The sequence below is a fragment of the Talpa occidentalis genome, unplaced genomic scaffold (genome assembly GCF_014898055.3).
Source record: "Talpa occidentalis isolate TD23 unplaced genomic scaffold, MPIMG_talOcc4v2.1 talOcc4.12, whole genome shotgun sequence".
In the NCBI taxonomy this organism is placed as follows: Eukaryota; Metazoa; Chordata; class Mammalia; order Eulipotyphla; family Talpidae; genus Talpa; species Talpa occidentalis.
The window spans coordinates 74,622,831-74,639,365 of NW_023601212.1; the positions used below are offsets into that span (position 1 = coordinate 74,622,831).

Genomic DNA, 16,535 nt, shown 5'->3' on the forward strand with positions numbered 1-16,535 from the left:
GGTTACCAAATAGAGGGCCACAGCTCAGCCACATGTTGTATTTGTGATCTGTTACTAAAACAGAAGGTCTGGGGCTTTACCAAGTGCCGTGTTTGTGATCTGGTTACCAAAACAGAGCGTGGTGCCACATTCCCACACACATATTCATGTTCCAATTACTAAAACAAAGGGGCAGATGGCTTAACACAGTCTGTATTTGAGATCTGGTTCATGAACAGAGGGTCATGGACCTTATCTTGGACTCTTGTCTGATTATTTCCTGGAAGAAAGAAGTCTCTGGACTATGTGGGGTTTCTATAGGGAACCAAAATTGGGCCAAGGCTACTCCAATTTTTACTTCTCAGTATCAGAAAAAAGTATCTTATTTTCTTAATTTTGAACAATCCATAGTAGTATTTCTGTAGCATGGAAAGGACACAATGTCATATTACCTTTCTTTCCTATCATTTCTATTTACTCATTTTGTCTCCACTCCTCAGCCATCCTAGGCCCACTGGATTTGGGTCTTGTGATTCATCAACCTCTATTTGGTCACTTTTCTGTTCTTCATCCATTTCCAGCCCATATATAACGTCTTTAAAGTCTCATAACTGTCACGGAATGCACTCTACTCTTCTTGTTTTAGCATCATATGTGATTATGGCCCATTTTGTAGTGTATTTCCACTGGCTACATGTTTCTTCTTATGAATGGGGATTTTCCTTGATGTATTGATTGTTTCTCCCATGTCTCAAGACAAATGCCCTCCTTTCAACAAATACTGCTTTAGGGCTAACATTTGCTAAATACTGTGAGGATTAAACTGCCAGTAGGACAGGTCTCTACCCTCAAGATCATACAGTCCAGTGGACAAAATAGCTGGCAGTTTTCATACACTGTTGTGGGTGCTGTAATTAAGATAGGTGTAGAATAGCATGGACCACGTGCAAAGGGAAGCATATTCAACTTCGGGGAACTCAAGAAAGCTTGCCAAGAAATGTCAGAGAAGTTGAGGCCTGAAGGAGGAGGACATGAGTCAAAGATTGCTGTTCCAGACAGAGGGGGTGAGCAAAGCCTAGAGAGGACAGAAAACCTCATGCCCATGGTTGCCTCTGCTGGGAAGCTCAGGATGGTGGGCCCAGGGAGGGCTCAGCTCTAGAAGGAAGGGATGAGTCCAGTCAAGATGGCAAGGCCAGATGATGGCAGCACTTGTTGATGAGCCTGTACTTTATGATGAAAGCAATAGGGAGACAATTAAGGGTCTCTAATAGGTCACCTTGGCTTCTGGGGCCTTGTTTCTGAATAAGTGCTGGTAACTAGGAGGGTCTCAGAATCCAGGTCAGTCCAAATCTCTGTCAGTTCTGTCCAGGTGAATCAGATCTGTGTTTCCTTGTCTAGATTTCCATTGGTTCCTCCCCTGCCCTACCTCAAGTGACTCCTTTTTATCTGAAGATAGTTGCTAAGAAATTGTTTTATGGGTGTGGTGAAAGGAACACTCCAGAATGAGACAAGTAATGCAGTGACATCTCATCCTATTGCTTTGCTGCATGCCAGATGGAAGCTGTCAAGAGAATCCTAAAAAGCTAAATGGCATTCTATAAATGAGAAAAAGGGCAGGTGCGCTCTAGCCACAGAAGGCTTAAATCTCATTCTTCTCAGACAGAATTATTTGTTGTCCAACATCATCCACCAGCCTGGAGCACAGATGAATACTCTGAGCCTAAATACAGAGAGGAGATTGGACATCACATCATTAATAGGCCTATCACAATGACCTCTCATGTTTGTCTTAACTGACATTTTTCATTACAAATATTTCACATTTCTTATTTTATTTGATAGTCACAAAATCTCTATGAGGTGGGTGCAGCAAGTTTTACTACTATCATCACTATTATCTCATTATCACTAATTTTATAACTATCTTTTAATATTATTTTTATCTATTAGGAGGATCTGAGTTATTAAGTGACCTGCTAAGGACACACAGTGGCTACTCTAACACCTGCCCACAGGGTGAGCCTGCTGGGCCCCGCACGCAGGATATGCCTGTCAGCCCCCATTCAAACACTCTGGACCACTTTCTGTGTTTACTTGCATTGGAAACTCAACTGATTAATCTCATTTTCTGGAAGGACTATAGTTGACAACTAAGGTGTGGTGAAAGAGCTCTGGACTTGGAATCAGGGTGTTGGTTGGGTCTTATTGCTGTGATAACTAACTGAATGGCAAGTTCCAAATAACTTTCCATGCACCCTCCACAGCAAAACAAAGCATCAGGGAAACAAAATGCATGAAATCCAAGGAATTGTGCACTTTAGAATGAAAATAGCTTTACCTACACAATAGCCCTATGATATAAATAGCACGGTCTCTATATTTCATAAGGGAAAAGTAAGGGAGAGAGAAGTTTAGTAACTTCTGCTGGGTCACACAGCAATAATGTGGCAGTGTCTGGACAGAAACCAAGGTGGCCATTTTCCTGTCTGCATCTAGGGCCCACCTGGATATTCCAGGATGATCTCCCATCTCAAAGTCCTTAGCCACATAAAGGAACAAATCTACAGTTCCCCAGTTGGGGACATGGATATCTTCAGGACCATTATTCAACCTACCAAAAGCCCACTTCCTGGTAGATACAAGTAACTGTTCCTTGAAGATCACTCAGTTTCACTCTCCAGCAAGATGGATGGAGCTGGTGGAAAGGGCTAAGACACAAGTGAATTCTTATTTCATTCAAAGGCTCCCATCACCGTAGAGCTGAAATTGGGAGCAGAGCACTGCTAATGGGCCTCACCTTTGACCTGTGTCCAGAAATCTTTAGTTTTACCCCAGAGAATACATTTGGGTACCATGCTGCTCTCCCAGCGTAAAAGGAGAAATGTTCTTTTGATTCCCACAATGGGACATGTTCAATGTAGAGAGGTGTGCCCTCCAGCTCTGGGGCCTTATTTTAGAACAAGTGCTAGTATGTAGAAAGGTAGCAGTCCTTGAAGGAAGAATCAGGGTGGCGCCAACCCCAATAATCAATCAATTAATCACCCCAGTCAGATCTCCATTTCCTTATCTAGATAAATAGTTGATTGCTGCTTGGCTTTTCCCACCCCTTAAATGGCTTTCCTGTCTGCCCAGCAGGTACTGCCTGATGGCCTAGACATTTGCTTTCTCTGTGCCTGGAGATCCTTCCTCCAAAGCACCGTACCAGCCTCCCTCACCAACTTCATGCCCTTGCGAAAGGGTGCTTTCTTAGTTGAGGCCTTCTCCTACATCCACATTTAATATCTCATCTCCCAACAACCCCAACCTCCTTCCTTCATCCTCTATCACTTGTCCTTGTTCCTTTGTGTATTTTCTGTCTCCCCAGCTGTGCTGTAGCTCCATTGAGGATAGGGAGTGGTCTGTTTCATTCACTGATGTGTCCCCAGTGCCTAACATGAAGGACATTCTCAATATACGTTTGTTAAATAGCTGAAAGAAAGCATATGGATAAATATCACGGCTGCAGAGTCTGGATGTGGCCTCTGACTCCCTCCCTACATGGGGGAATGCAACCAGCATAATTCATCAGCAGCACTGGGGAGAACAGGGCGTGCTCCCCAAATCCAAGTTCAGATGAAAGATGCAGAGCATGTGTCCAGGCAGAGAGGGAGCAGAACGAATGTGCACAGAAGACTTGTGTTAAATCTGAAATCATGTCTCACTCCCGTGCTCCTTATCTTTGACTCTCTCTGAGCTCCAACACCTTCATCTGTAAACCAAGTAGAAGGCAGCCCACGCCTCCTTGGGCAGCAACTCCATGAGGCTCATGTGAGGCCGTATCTGTGAAGCACATGGCCCAGATGAAGCTCCCCTGTGTCTAAGCTGCCCTATCTCTGTCAGATTGTCGAGCTAGAAACTAGGCTTCTGGCACCTAAACAGTCTGGTCTGGCTACATCCTCTCTCAGACCTACAGCCAGAAGACCCGTCAAGGGACACAGCTCAAGCAAGTATTGGAGATCTTTATTTGACAGGCACTGACAATTGGAACGTGAGCTCCCTTCGCACATATGTATGATGGTGAAATGCATCTTACATGCAACCTGGTTTCTGTGATAAGGCAAGAGCCACATGTCACAGTGACCTTGGACTCTGACAGCATCACTCAGTATGTACATCAGACCAGCCTTTTGCTGGGGGCTGTGGAGCCAGTTCTTTCTCTGAGCACCATGGGGCTGTGCTCTATAAGAAATGTGGCACAGGAGGCACTCTAGGGCCACTTTCTGAGAGGTGAGCTGCCACCTTTGAAGAAGCCTTGGCATATGACAGCAGAGGTGGGAACAAATGCATGCCCACCTGCCCTGTTGTTCATCCCCTTGGAGAGGAGTGGGGAGCATCACTGGGCAGGCAGGTGAGGGCTGGGGTCTGAGACTCTGGAGGGTCTGGCCAGGGTGGTCACATGAGCAGGTGGAGCACCTCCTTGCTTTCTAGCAGAACGCAGAATCTTCTCCAGAGGGCAAAGCTTTCCAGTGTCAGCCACACATTCTGAGCCACCTGGGTACTCCATAGTCTTGAGATTAATGGAAAATCTCTTCTAGGCTATGACAGTACATAGGCACTTGATCTTTGCTTGGGTATCACTGTGGGTTTTCATCTTTTTCTGAGTCTCCACTTTATTCCAGGGGGAGTGAACCATGCATTAGCCCCCAATCCCTGTGCTAACCTGAACTGCTTCCTGGTGGGGCTAAAGGATACAGTAGATTCCTTCTCTGTCCTCATCTCCCCCACCCCTGGGAGGGGGAACACGTACGAGTCCAAGTGGGCCTGGCATAGCCTGGCACTGCTGTTGCTGCTCAGAATTTTTGCCAACTTTGCCCAACCTGCCCAATGTGTCCAGGACTCCAGGTATATCTGTGCTTGGTTCATGGTGTGTGGGGGGGTGTCTCACAATGCCTTGCTTTCCATCTCACTGTTTAATTCTTCACGTGGGGAGAATTTGGGGTCTAGGAAGGACACTGGACATCTCTCTGATCATGCTGGTGTCTCCCATATTTCCACCTGGACCCACTGGAGATTGATGGGGTCTGGTTACTAGAGAGGGAGGCTGCATTACCCACCATGTAGGGCTCAGCTGAAAGAGAATGTTCAAGCAGGAAACTTCTCAGATCTAATGGCCCCGTCTGGCCTTGCCGCATTGATGCTCAGTGCCACGTTAAGAAATGTCTGTGGTCTTATGCTGCATGAAGATCAATGGATGAGTACTCAATTCTGTGGATGAGAATTTCACTGCCCCAAATCCTGTTCCCAGGCTCCAGAGTCCAGGGTTTCCTACCGTGGCAAACAGTAACCAAGTCCAACCCTTGCTTGAGAAGCACTGACCTCATTGATCTTCTGGGCAGTGCTCGTGATAGGGTGATGCCTTTTGTAGATGGGCAGAGCAAAGAACCCAGGCAGGTGGTGTTCCAGGCCTATTCAGCCCTCCTCTGTCCAGAGGATTAAAAACTGTGTCATAAATTTATTCCACAACTTCTGTGAAAGTTGAAATGAGCTCAATTCACATAAAATCTGGTCAGGGAAGATGTAGCCCCCAGCTCAGCAGGTCTCTTCATGTGACAGGGAAGAAGAATGGACACAAAGCTCTCACAGAGCTCTGTCCATTCAGTGGCCAGTCATTTCATCCTATTAAGAATTTGGGACATGACTAGAGACCAGGCACCCCTGAGGTTCCTCTCTCAGCAGGAGGACACATTCAATTACTATGCTTTTCCACCATGAAATGGCACCAAATCATCAGAACATGGAACTCCCATTGCACAGGGGCTTCTTCCTGATCTTCTCACAAACTTTGGGGGGAACATTGGGTGAGGAGAGAAGGCCAGTGCTCTGGAACTAATGGAAGATTCCTGCTTATTCATCATCAGGCTTTTATTCTGCCTCCAGTGGAGACTATGCTCCATACAGGACTAGTTGTAAACACTGTAAGAGGCAGTGCACCCCCTCAGAGTGCTCGTCTACTGGCAGAGGCAGAGAAGAACAAAAATAGCTCCCAGTGGGAAGAGACGTGAGAGTTCTGGGAAGCCCAAGGCACTGATGCCACCCCCATGAAAGGCCCCTGAACTGGTGGAGGAAAGTGAACTGAGGGGGACCAGCTTGCAGTTAATACTGTCTGCTCTACTTTCAGAATCAGTCCAGGACAGAGGACCCCATAAAACAGGAGAAATCTTTTGATACTTCTCCACTGGTGACACCTACTCCCAGATACAACCATTGCCCGCAAGTCAGAACTGGAGAGGATCCTAGGAGATCATCTTCACCTGCCAGAGCCACAGTGCCCCCTGTCCTCTGCCATGTCCTCTGCTAGAGTTTGTAACTCCCAGCATGGGATGAAGTGGAACACCCATAGGAAGGCCTGGGATGTTTGGGCCCCATGGCAGATAGCCATGTTGGGAGCTCCCTGGGCTGGGAGAAATTCTCCTTTCTGTGCTAGAGCTTCATGTACTTTTGCAAAGCCTTGAGTAAGTAGCAAATCCCCTGCAGGACTTGTTAGATACAGCTTGCTGGGACTCACCTAAAAATCTTGCTTCAGTAGATCCGGGTGGGCTGGAGAAACTGCATTTCTAACTGGTTTTCTGATGCAGCTGGTACTGATGGCCCAGGGAAGACACTCTAGAAACACTGCACTAATCCAGGATGAACAGGAGCAACCTTTAGCCTTAAGAGCAAGAGATAGCCTCTGTCCACAAAGCGGCACCTGGGGAATGGCTGTAGCAGCTGTGACCTGAGTTTCAAGATGTGCAGAGCTCCTGGCGTGCAACATAAAGCCCAGCCAACTGGGCAATGTGGGGCCTCAGCATCCCACCCACTTTTGCCTTTGGCAAGTTCTGCATGTGGGTTGCCTGTTTCTCACCTGTACCTGAACAGAAACAACCAGCAGCTCTAGTGTTGGCTTATTTATAATGTAACATAATGAAGGAAAAGGGATGCAGAGAGGAGGTAGCTCAGAAGAGCAAATCAGTTAAATATTGTACAAGATGCCCATTTGATATCTTTAATATTTACAAGAAACACAAGAGATTTGGGATCGTGTGTGTGTATCTGTGTGTATATATATATTTATAGCAGTAACCATAGCAGACTGGGGCACAAAAGGAGCGGGCTAAAGTAATAGAGTAGAAGGAGCACAAATGACTTTTGCAGAATTAAAATCGTTGTAAGAGGTAGTAGATGCTAAATAAGGTAGTGCAAAAAAAAAAAAGAATGATCAAAATACAAAACAGAGACGAGAAGTATTAGAGAAAAGATGAAAAACATGGAAACAATGAGTAGAAATCTAATTAAGACTAATTTGTATTGCAGAGGAAGAAATCTATTAGATAGAGCAGGAGAAAGACCATCATCAAAGTGATTGTCAGGAAACAGTCACGAGGCAGAAAATGACATTGGTATAAAAATTTAAATGCTGCCTCCCAAAATTCCAGTTAAGATGAAAGCTAAAACGTATAGCTTAACCTGGTATGGAAAACATTTTTTAAATTTCAAAGACAATGAAATATTCCTGCTATTGCCTGGAAGAAAAAAATGAAATAATCATCCAAGTCAAATCTTCGGCTGACAGCCAAGCCAAGCTCTCTGCCCCTCCCCCACATTAAACAACAGAAGGAACAGGAATTTCTTTCAATGGAGCTTTGAGGGGAAAATTTATGCGATTCTAGAATTTTATACCAAACTAAGTTGTCGTCTATTAGGGGAGAGGGGAAGGAAAGGTGTTATCAGATTATGAGAACTCAGAAAATGTTGTGTTCACAAATATTTCATCATCAGACTCTTTTTGAAAGTTCTTTAGCAGATATTTGCATGAAAATCAGGTACTCCATTTGGGACAGTCACAGACAAGTGAAGTGAACACTGAAATCAATTAAATAGAATGAAATAGCAGTGGGGGTTATAAATTTTGTCACAAAATTAAATGCAGAAGCCAAATACCATTCTAGAGAAAGATACAAATAGTAGAAAATATGTTATAATAAATCTCAAATCTAACGTATAAAGACTGGAATGTGTCAGTTAAGAGGTAGGACACGTTAGGGTGTATACATTTTCTTATCACATGCAAGGGAAGAGGAGACAATGTAATGTAGTTTCTTGAATTTGAATATATCAGAAATGATTGGCTTCAGTAGTGCATTTAATCAATGGAAAGCTATCACCAGTATAAATAGTTAAGAGTAGGATGGCTATAGGATTTGTTTTGCAAAGGCTAATGATAAGGAGACATATCCACCATTGGACACTTAGGTTGTCTCCTGTACCTTGGCTATTGTAAATAATGCAGCAATAAACAGGGGGCCATTTCCATATTTTTCAGATAAAGGGATTTAGATTCTTTTTTCTTCGAGTCTCAGGTGGCATGCATCAGCCTCTAGGAGCCTCTCCCACTCTCCAAGGATTTCCAAACCTTCTGTGCTTTCCTTTTGCAGTGTCTATCAGGCTGAATTATAATCTTGTTTCTTTGTCTTTAGCGAGCAGGCTTGGTCTCTTGCTTATACTTGCATTTCCTTCCCAGTGTCTGTTGTGGAGTCAGGCTTAATTACTATTTGTTGAATTAGGAAATCTTTGGTACTAAAGAGTAGTCTCATTTTAAAACTATTAGGACGTCAAGAATTGATAGTTACAGTTCTCGTCGCAGACTTTAATGTTACCCATGGCCTTTGATAAATCAAGACGTCCCCCAGAAATAACGTTATAGAAGGTGCAGATTTTAATTGTAAGGCTATAGAAATTAAATAATAAAGATCATTTTGTGTGTGTAATTGACCCTACAGAGATTCCACTATAATGGAAAACTCCTTACGTTCCTAACAACAGGAGATATACAGAGTAGAATCATTAACCAGGAACCACTGAAAGCAGAATAATGAACAGCAAACCTAGAAAAAAGAAAGTCAAATAGCATGATAAATGTGAAATGGGTTCGAAGAAGTATTGAGAGAAATTTTAAATTTTGGGACTACTCTGCATAGTTACATACTAATAATGATGAAAATCTTTTGACTGGTTTTCTAAAAAAAATCAAATTCCAAAACAGACTCAAGAAAAATAAAAAAGCTAAACAGACTGATGATAGGAAAGAAATACTTTCTGGCATTGTCTCATATTGTATTATAGTGATTCTGACAATATAGAAAACATATGGAATTCTACTCTGCTAATTTTGTTTAAATATGAGTATCCAGATAGTGAAATAAAAGGAAAACTATGTAGTTTTAGAATCTGCATTTTGCCTTCCCTTTTTACCATCCCATTTGCCAGTTCTTTCCACCTAATTTTGAATTTTAGCAGTTTCTCAGCTGACCAGAGTTTTTCCAGGCACCCAGTCCTTCAAGTGACCTTCCTGGAAATGGTCACTCATTTTCTCAGAGCCCCCTTAACTCTGAGCTCTTATCCTCTTCCTCCTTGACCATGGCAGAGGGTCCCTGCTTTCTCATCTATGAGATCCATCACCCACCCAGACATTTTGCCATCTTTTTCCTACCACCCAGGCTAAAAACCACATGAACCCCTGTGAATTCTAAAGGGAGGTTATTCCATGGCTCAGCCCTGCATGTATTGCAAAATGTACTTTTATAGTCAATAAACTGAGATGGAGAAAACATCCACTTTATTCACCCTCCCTTCAGTTGCTCTTACTCATATAAATGGCTTTGAACATGAGTCATTGAGGTTTCCATCAAATTTCAGTAACTCAATTTAATTTGTTAGAGCAAGGGGCATACTTAAAGCAAGGTAGAAATTGCTTTACAAGGAAAGTAGGGAAAGGAAAATGTCTAAAACTTTCTTTCATCAGGATCCAGATAAACATAACATGTTGATTTCTGTTCTTGTTCTTGGATAAGTGATACTACAGAAATCCCTGAGTCGTAGTGGCTAACAACAGGGTTTATTTCTCATTCAAATTACATGCCCTTCCTGGGTTAGCTCTATGTTGTATTCTTTCCAGGACCTCAGATAAAGGAGCAGCCCCTATTTGGGGTGTGTTTTCATGGTCAAAGTAAACAGAGAAATGGCCTGATATATACAGTGGCTTTGAGACTTCTCCTTGGGCCTCCAAATGTCACTGTCACTCTCATTTAATTGGCCAAAGCCTGATGTCAGTGAGCAGGGAGATATAATTCTCTCACCAGGAGGGGAAACAAATGATTGGAAATAGTATTACCTGTTACAGTGCACACTTTTGCACTTTTAGACATTTTATTTCCCTCCCGTTGGCCACAAAATATACTCATTCCCAACCTAATGGAGACACCCCAAAATCCAGTGACAACCTAAGACTCAATTTCTAGATTTCATGATTCTGTCTGGGTGTGGCTCCTCTTGATCTGAAGACATAGGAACCCAAACGGTTCCACACACAATCAGCATATAGGGGTGGAACAGGGTGAGCTAAACACCGAAATCATTGCCCCCCACAAAGCAAAGACTGGGCGACCTATAGAAGCTGAAGACTTAGAGAAATTCTGAAATCCTGCTGGACAGAACTTGGGATGAGGAATATACTTTAATTAATTAAGGTTCTGCCTCCTGGAAATTGCCCTGGATTTCTGTGTGTGATGTCAAGCATGATCCTCAACTCCCCCCTCCTTCCACACTCTTCTCTTGTACTCATCTAATGAGGGCACTGGGAAATAAGTCCAGCATGAGGCAAGCATGGCTTATCTTTGTCATGGCTGATGCCCGCAGAAATTTGGGAGCCCAAAGATCATTTTAAGTTTTGAACAGTCATGGAGTTTTTCAGTCCTGGACTCATTTTTGGACCATCATAAATCTCAAAAAAGCTTAGTCATACTTTTATCTATTAGATTCCACTTGGTTCTTGTTAAGCCATAACTATTTTTGAATTTAACTATAGTTAAATTTCTTAAAATTTAACAACCAGCTTCCTGGGAGAGTCTCTTAACATATTCCAAGATTTTAACAAGGAACATTTTTTATTTGTTGTGGTGGGCCCATATTGTTATTTAAAGCACACCTCAATTTTATCTCCTCTTAGTTGGACATGAGAAACAATTAAGACAAAGAATTTCATCCCTGCAAGACCAGGAATTTTTCAGTTGTTTTTATTCCTGACCAACCAATTTTTTCTCAAGCTCATCTCTTTCTGGTTATGCCCTGTCAGCCAGTACATGCTGTTTCCCAAAGTGTTTACTCACAGCCACAAACTCATTCAATATATATCTGTTCCCTGAGTTATCACAAGCAATGATTTTACCAAGTGCTTTGCTACTGTGTTAAATGGGCTGTTGTCTTTTCAGCCTCTACCTCCCACTGCCCAGCCCTGGAATGGTGCACCCCATACTGGAATTCTTGTTATGGTCACACCTCAACCCTTTGCATTCCCTTCTGTACGGTTGACTTACACCAAGTCACATTGTGTTGACACACGAGTCCCAAATCGCTGGCTAGTAATGACACAGGACATGCATTCTCATGTTGCTTTTCCTCATTGGGATAAGGCCATGTCTTCTCAACTTTATCCTCATTCTCAGACCCAGACAGAAGGAACAGTCCCTATGTAGAGCATGTGGGTCTCAAGACAGAGGGCAAAGAATGGATGATAAACCACACAGTGACTTAAGGCTTGTCGTTGGATGCGGCATATGTGATTCTCTCATTGTCTTTAAAAAAGAGACACACCACACCTGATAGAACTAGAGTGGGAAAGGTTCTTCCCTTCCTGGGAGGGAAGGACAGAGCTGACAGTGCTGCCCCTCCCTTCGCTGCTCTTCCTCATAAACGTTGCTTTGAACGGCATTTCATCTTGATAGAACAAGATACGTTCTTAAAGCGAAGTGGGAATGGCTGGCTTCTTGGAGCTGACGCATTTTCTCGACATATGCACTATCTGAAGTGTGACACAACTCCAAAGCACACGAGGTGTGGAGGGGTGACAGCAGATGGCTGGATGAGTTGGAAACCACACGAGCAGGTGGCATTTTTTTCCTCCAAGAGTCTCAGTTAAGGGGGGTATGTTACACTTACTGTATTCCCAGTAAGTCCCTGCAAGTTCACAGTATGCTTGGAGCTGAACATGCTGGAAAACTGCTCATCTGACTGAAAGCTGGGGCAGGTTTCCATAGAGGAACTTTGGGGTTTGCTGCTCATGCCCCAAGCTAAGGGCTCCTGACACCACTCACCCCTCTCTTTCTCCACAGTTTGACATGCAAAGGATAACTCTGGAAGAGTTGAAGCACATCCTCTATCATGCCTTCCGGGACCACTTAACAATGAAGGACATTGAGAACATCATCATCAATGAGGAGGAGAGCCTGAACGAGACCTCGGGGAACTGCCAGACGGAGTTTGAAGGAGGTAGGGACCCCAGTTTCTATATCTTTCCTGGCCTGCAATGGGCCAGCACCTCCACGTGATCCATATGAAATATGTGTTGATGCTCTCTTGGGCTCAAGTGGCCTTGTGCTAAGCTGAGGATCCAGGACTGAGGTTAGAGATCCTTTCCACAAAGATCAACAGGGTTTCTTTTTCTCTTACCCCCATCCTGCACCCACCCCCACCCCAGACTCTGAATTCCTGCAGGTCCCGCATGAGCCCTGTCCTTCCTCTGATGACTCTGAAGTCCCCTAGATGTGTGGCTCTGGTGTTGCCTTTACTTAGTGGAGTTACAGAAAGAACCTGTTTAGGCTTCAATGAACTTGGATCAAGTTCAGTGGCTAATTTTGTGGCCTTGGGCAGGGGTGTACCTTCTCTGAGCGTGATTCTTATCAAGATAATGACACCTACTTCACAGCATCTTTGGGATGCTTTCCTCTGTCCTCCATGCCCTGAATGCACAGGCTAAAAAGAACCCTCTTCAGGAAAGGACACTCATGAACTTCACTCTCATGAACTTCACACTCATGAAGTAGTCACTGAAGGAAAAAAATTCTCCTGAGGACAAAAAAGGAGACCCAAGAAAGGCCATTTTTCTTGGGCTTAAGAAAGAAAAAGGGCCTCCCTGGTGACGCAGGTGGTTGAGCACCACACTGCGAAGCTGTCCGCAGCCTCTGCATTGCGGGTTTGATCCCGGCTGGCCTGGGAGAATCCCACATGGCGCAGCAGACCTCTCCTGTCTCGCTGGCTGCTCCCCTCAGCATTGTATTTCATCAGTCTGCCTGTTCTGTTCTCTGCTCTGTCTCTGGTAAATCCTCTCACCCTCCTGTGCATCTGGCCTGTACCCCGGTTCTTGTATAAAAATAAATAAATCTTTTAAAAAAAGAAAGAAAGAAAGAAAAAGAGGGGGAAAGCCGAACCTTATTCCCTAATCAGTCTGGAGAAGTTTCGGGGAAGTGAAGTAATTTAATCCCTCTTTCCAAATTTTCCAAATTTAAATTAGAGCTGTTAAAGCAGCTCTGATGTACAGAAAAGAAAAGATTTAAATTACATTAAAACATCATAGCAGGTACCCTGCAGTTTTTAATTTCTTCAATGCTGTGGTTTCTTAAAGGGGTCAGACTATTTTCTATACTTTTTTCTGAATATTTCAACAAGTCATATAAGCTGATGATCAGCTGTCATGTAGACACCAGAATGGCATTCTTGGCCTGGTCTTGGAGATGCCATATGAGTGTGGGCCCAGGACAGTGGTCAGGGCCGAGCTGGTCCAGGGGGTCAGGCGGTTCATGCAGCACTGGGCTCCCAGGTCTGTCTGGGCTGCACTGCTACATCATGTGCAAGATGAAAGGCCAGGCAAGAGGAAACAGGGCTAGTTTATACTCCCAGGCAGACACTAAATTAGCTCCAGCCAGGATGCAGGGCCTGGTGGGCATGGGGTAATTGGGAGCAATGCCCCCTGGCAAAGACATTTCCACAGAAAATGTTCTCAAGAGCTGTGCACAGAAATCAAACCCAGTGTGGACCAGAAGCTGCCAGGGTCCCCTTGCCTGCGACCTGAACCCTGGCATCAATGACTGTACCCGTGGGTAGAGTCACACACACCTCTCCAGGGCAAGATGCTCACAGTCAATGCCCATTTCTAGCAGGACAGACAGGAGGATGGGGAGGGTGCAGAGGATAAGGAGGGCAGGGCCTGCACTGGCCTCCCTGCTTGGTCTTGGCTGATGGACCGGGTGCTAAAATGATGAAACTATTCAGGGCTCTCGCTGCCCGTCACTACCACGTGACATGGGTGGGGAGAATGCTTGTGGGTGTCTCGTTTTCTGTAGGAGCCTTTGTTTGGGGATCCGTGTTTTGTTCAGGGAAATGTCACGCGTCTTGGTAATTTAGGAAAGGTCACACTACACTGGGAAGTAATTTGAACTCTAAGCGATGAGTTTTTATTACTCAAAAGCCTGTGCATTATGAAAATAAATGAGTGACACAGGGGTCTCTGAATACAAATCTACTGGGCCTGCCTTGCTGATCTGTGCATAGAACATTGGCAACTGCTGCCATTTGGGGGGGTAATTGATAAGGACTGGGCACTGGGCTAAATGCTTTAAAACTCATTGTATTGTTTAATAAAAGAAACATTATCTTGTAATTACCACATTGCTTTTTTAATGACTTCTGTGACCTTGGTTATAGAATCCCATATGCATATTTTCATATCAGGGAAGTTTTTGGGTTTTTAAAAAATTTTATATCAGCTCTATTTGGCCCCAAGTGCAAGCTGACCGGTTTGTATTGAGGGTTCAGATTTTTCCAATCTCAGATATGATTCGAGTCACTGGTGCATATATTTAATGTCTCAGGTTAAAGAAAAGGTTTATTTTGGGTAGAGATATCTAGATGAGATGCTGCACAGGTCAGGAATTTGCCTCTGGCACCCTAGCACTGGGAGAGTCCTTGGGAGAGCCTGCGGCTGACCTTGGCTCCTGCCTTCCACCGTTCTCCCATGCCCGCTGCCCACAAACAGGGACCTGCTGGCATTTTCAACTTCTCCCTTCTTCTACCAGTCTGATCGCACTATTGCATTGCTTGTGACTCCTAAATCCCCTCACCCTCCTCTCAACCTCGAGTCCTTTGAGTCCTGCCTGTCCCTCAGCCTGTCCACTCCTTTCTGTCTTCTCTTGCCCCTGGCCAGGCTACATGCTCTGTCCTGCCCTTTATTTTTTCATTTTTGCATAGAAAAACTGGGGTGTAAGCCAGAGGTGCAGGGGTGGTGTGGTGAGAGGATTCACGAGAGACAGAGTGAAGATCAGAACAGATGGATCTACTGAAATATACTGCTAAGGAGACAGCAGGTGAGACCAGAGAGGTCTGCTGTGCTATGTGGGTCTGCTCCCTGGCAGGTAGGTACTGTAGGTAGGTGTTGTTCAATCCCTGTGGATGGAACTCAAGCCATAGCGGTGATAGCTCTGAGACTTAGCCCCGAGACTTAGGCTCTAGGCCTCTAGACAGGCCCTGTACCATCACTTTAATTGTACTTTCTTTCCTTTTTTTTTTAAGATTTATTTATTTATTTATACTTATGCAAGCACTGGGTACAGTCAGAAGTGCGGGAGGGTGAGAGAATTCACCAGAGCCAGAGCAGGGAAAAGAACAGGCAGACTGACGCAGAAATACACTGCAGAGGGGAGCAGCGGACACAGCAGGAGAGGTCTGCACGCCATGTGGGACCCTCGCCGGTGGCCGGGATCGAACCGGCACTGCAGAGACTGTGGGCAGCTTCGCAGCCCAGCGCTCAACTGCTGTACCACCGGGGAGGCCCACTTTAATTGTACTTTCATTGATGTCTCGGGTTTCCGACCCACTTGCCAACTTTGCCAGCCCTGATCTTGATGAATCCATCTTTAACTATGAACAAGGGTCATAGTTGTTTCTTTTCTTTCAAGCATTGGCACGCTTTTCTCCCCAACTCTAATCCTTTTCATAAGCCCAATTGCCTGAAGGGAAGGGAGCAGGGGGCACATTTCCCCCAGACCCCACTTAGGCCACCTCTGCTCCTGCCATTCCTCACCCAGGAAGCTCTTTCTTCCCCTTTTATTAGGGTCTTGCTGCAGCAAGTACGTTCCTGTACTGGTTGACTCACCCTAAGCCCTGGTGATCCACAGAGCTTGGTACTGGTTTCCAAGCAGGAACTGATGAGGTATAAACACCTAAAGGTGCAGGAGGTCTTTGCCTTAAAAGGGCAAAAGAGCACATCTGCCTCTGAGCAAGGATGGAGATAGTCACTGAAACAGACATTTCGTGGCAGAATTGTAATTAACCCACATCGTCGGCTTCCAGCTCAGTGAAGTTGGAGTCAGCGTGGAGCCGGGGGTGGGAAGGCTTGATGGAGCTGCTGTGCGCCAGGGAGTCAGCTAGAGATGAGCAGGGGGCTCCAAACACCGTCAGCATCCTTTTTGTCACAGTTGTAAATCTTGTGTCTGATACTTTTACAAAGGGATTTAGATTCTGTTCAGTCTAAATATCTAAATGTCAGGAAATATCAGGAAACATCGATTATTCCTCCTACATGAGTGGAAGAATAAAGAACAGGGTGGTGGGCCGGGGGCTCTGGGGCTTTGACACCCATGATAACAGAGGTTGGGGATTTTCCTCCCTTTTTTCAGCTTTTGTTTTAGCTTGATTTTGTTCTCTTTACT

At 44.7% G+C, this 16,535-nt stretch overlaps 1 protein-coding gene across 4 annotated transcripts in view; it reads left to right on the top strand.

The window, feature by feature from the left end:
* Window positions 1-16,535, top strand: part of CALN1 (calneuron 1) — a 394,265-nt gene that overhangs the window by 365,042 nt on the left and 12,688 nt on the right. For all 4 annotated transcript variants that reach the window (XM_054693580.1, XM_054693582.1, XM_037506791.2 and 1 more), the window contains exon 5: window positions 12,165-12,321. In XM_054693580.1, coding sequence (XP_054549555.1) covers window positions 12,165-12,321 — 157 coding nt within the window. The remainder of the gene's footprint in view (window positions 1-12,164; window positions 12,322-16,535) is intronic.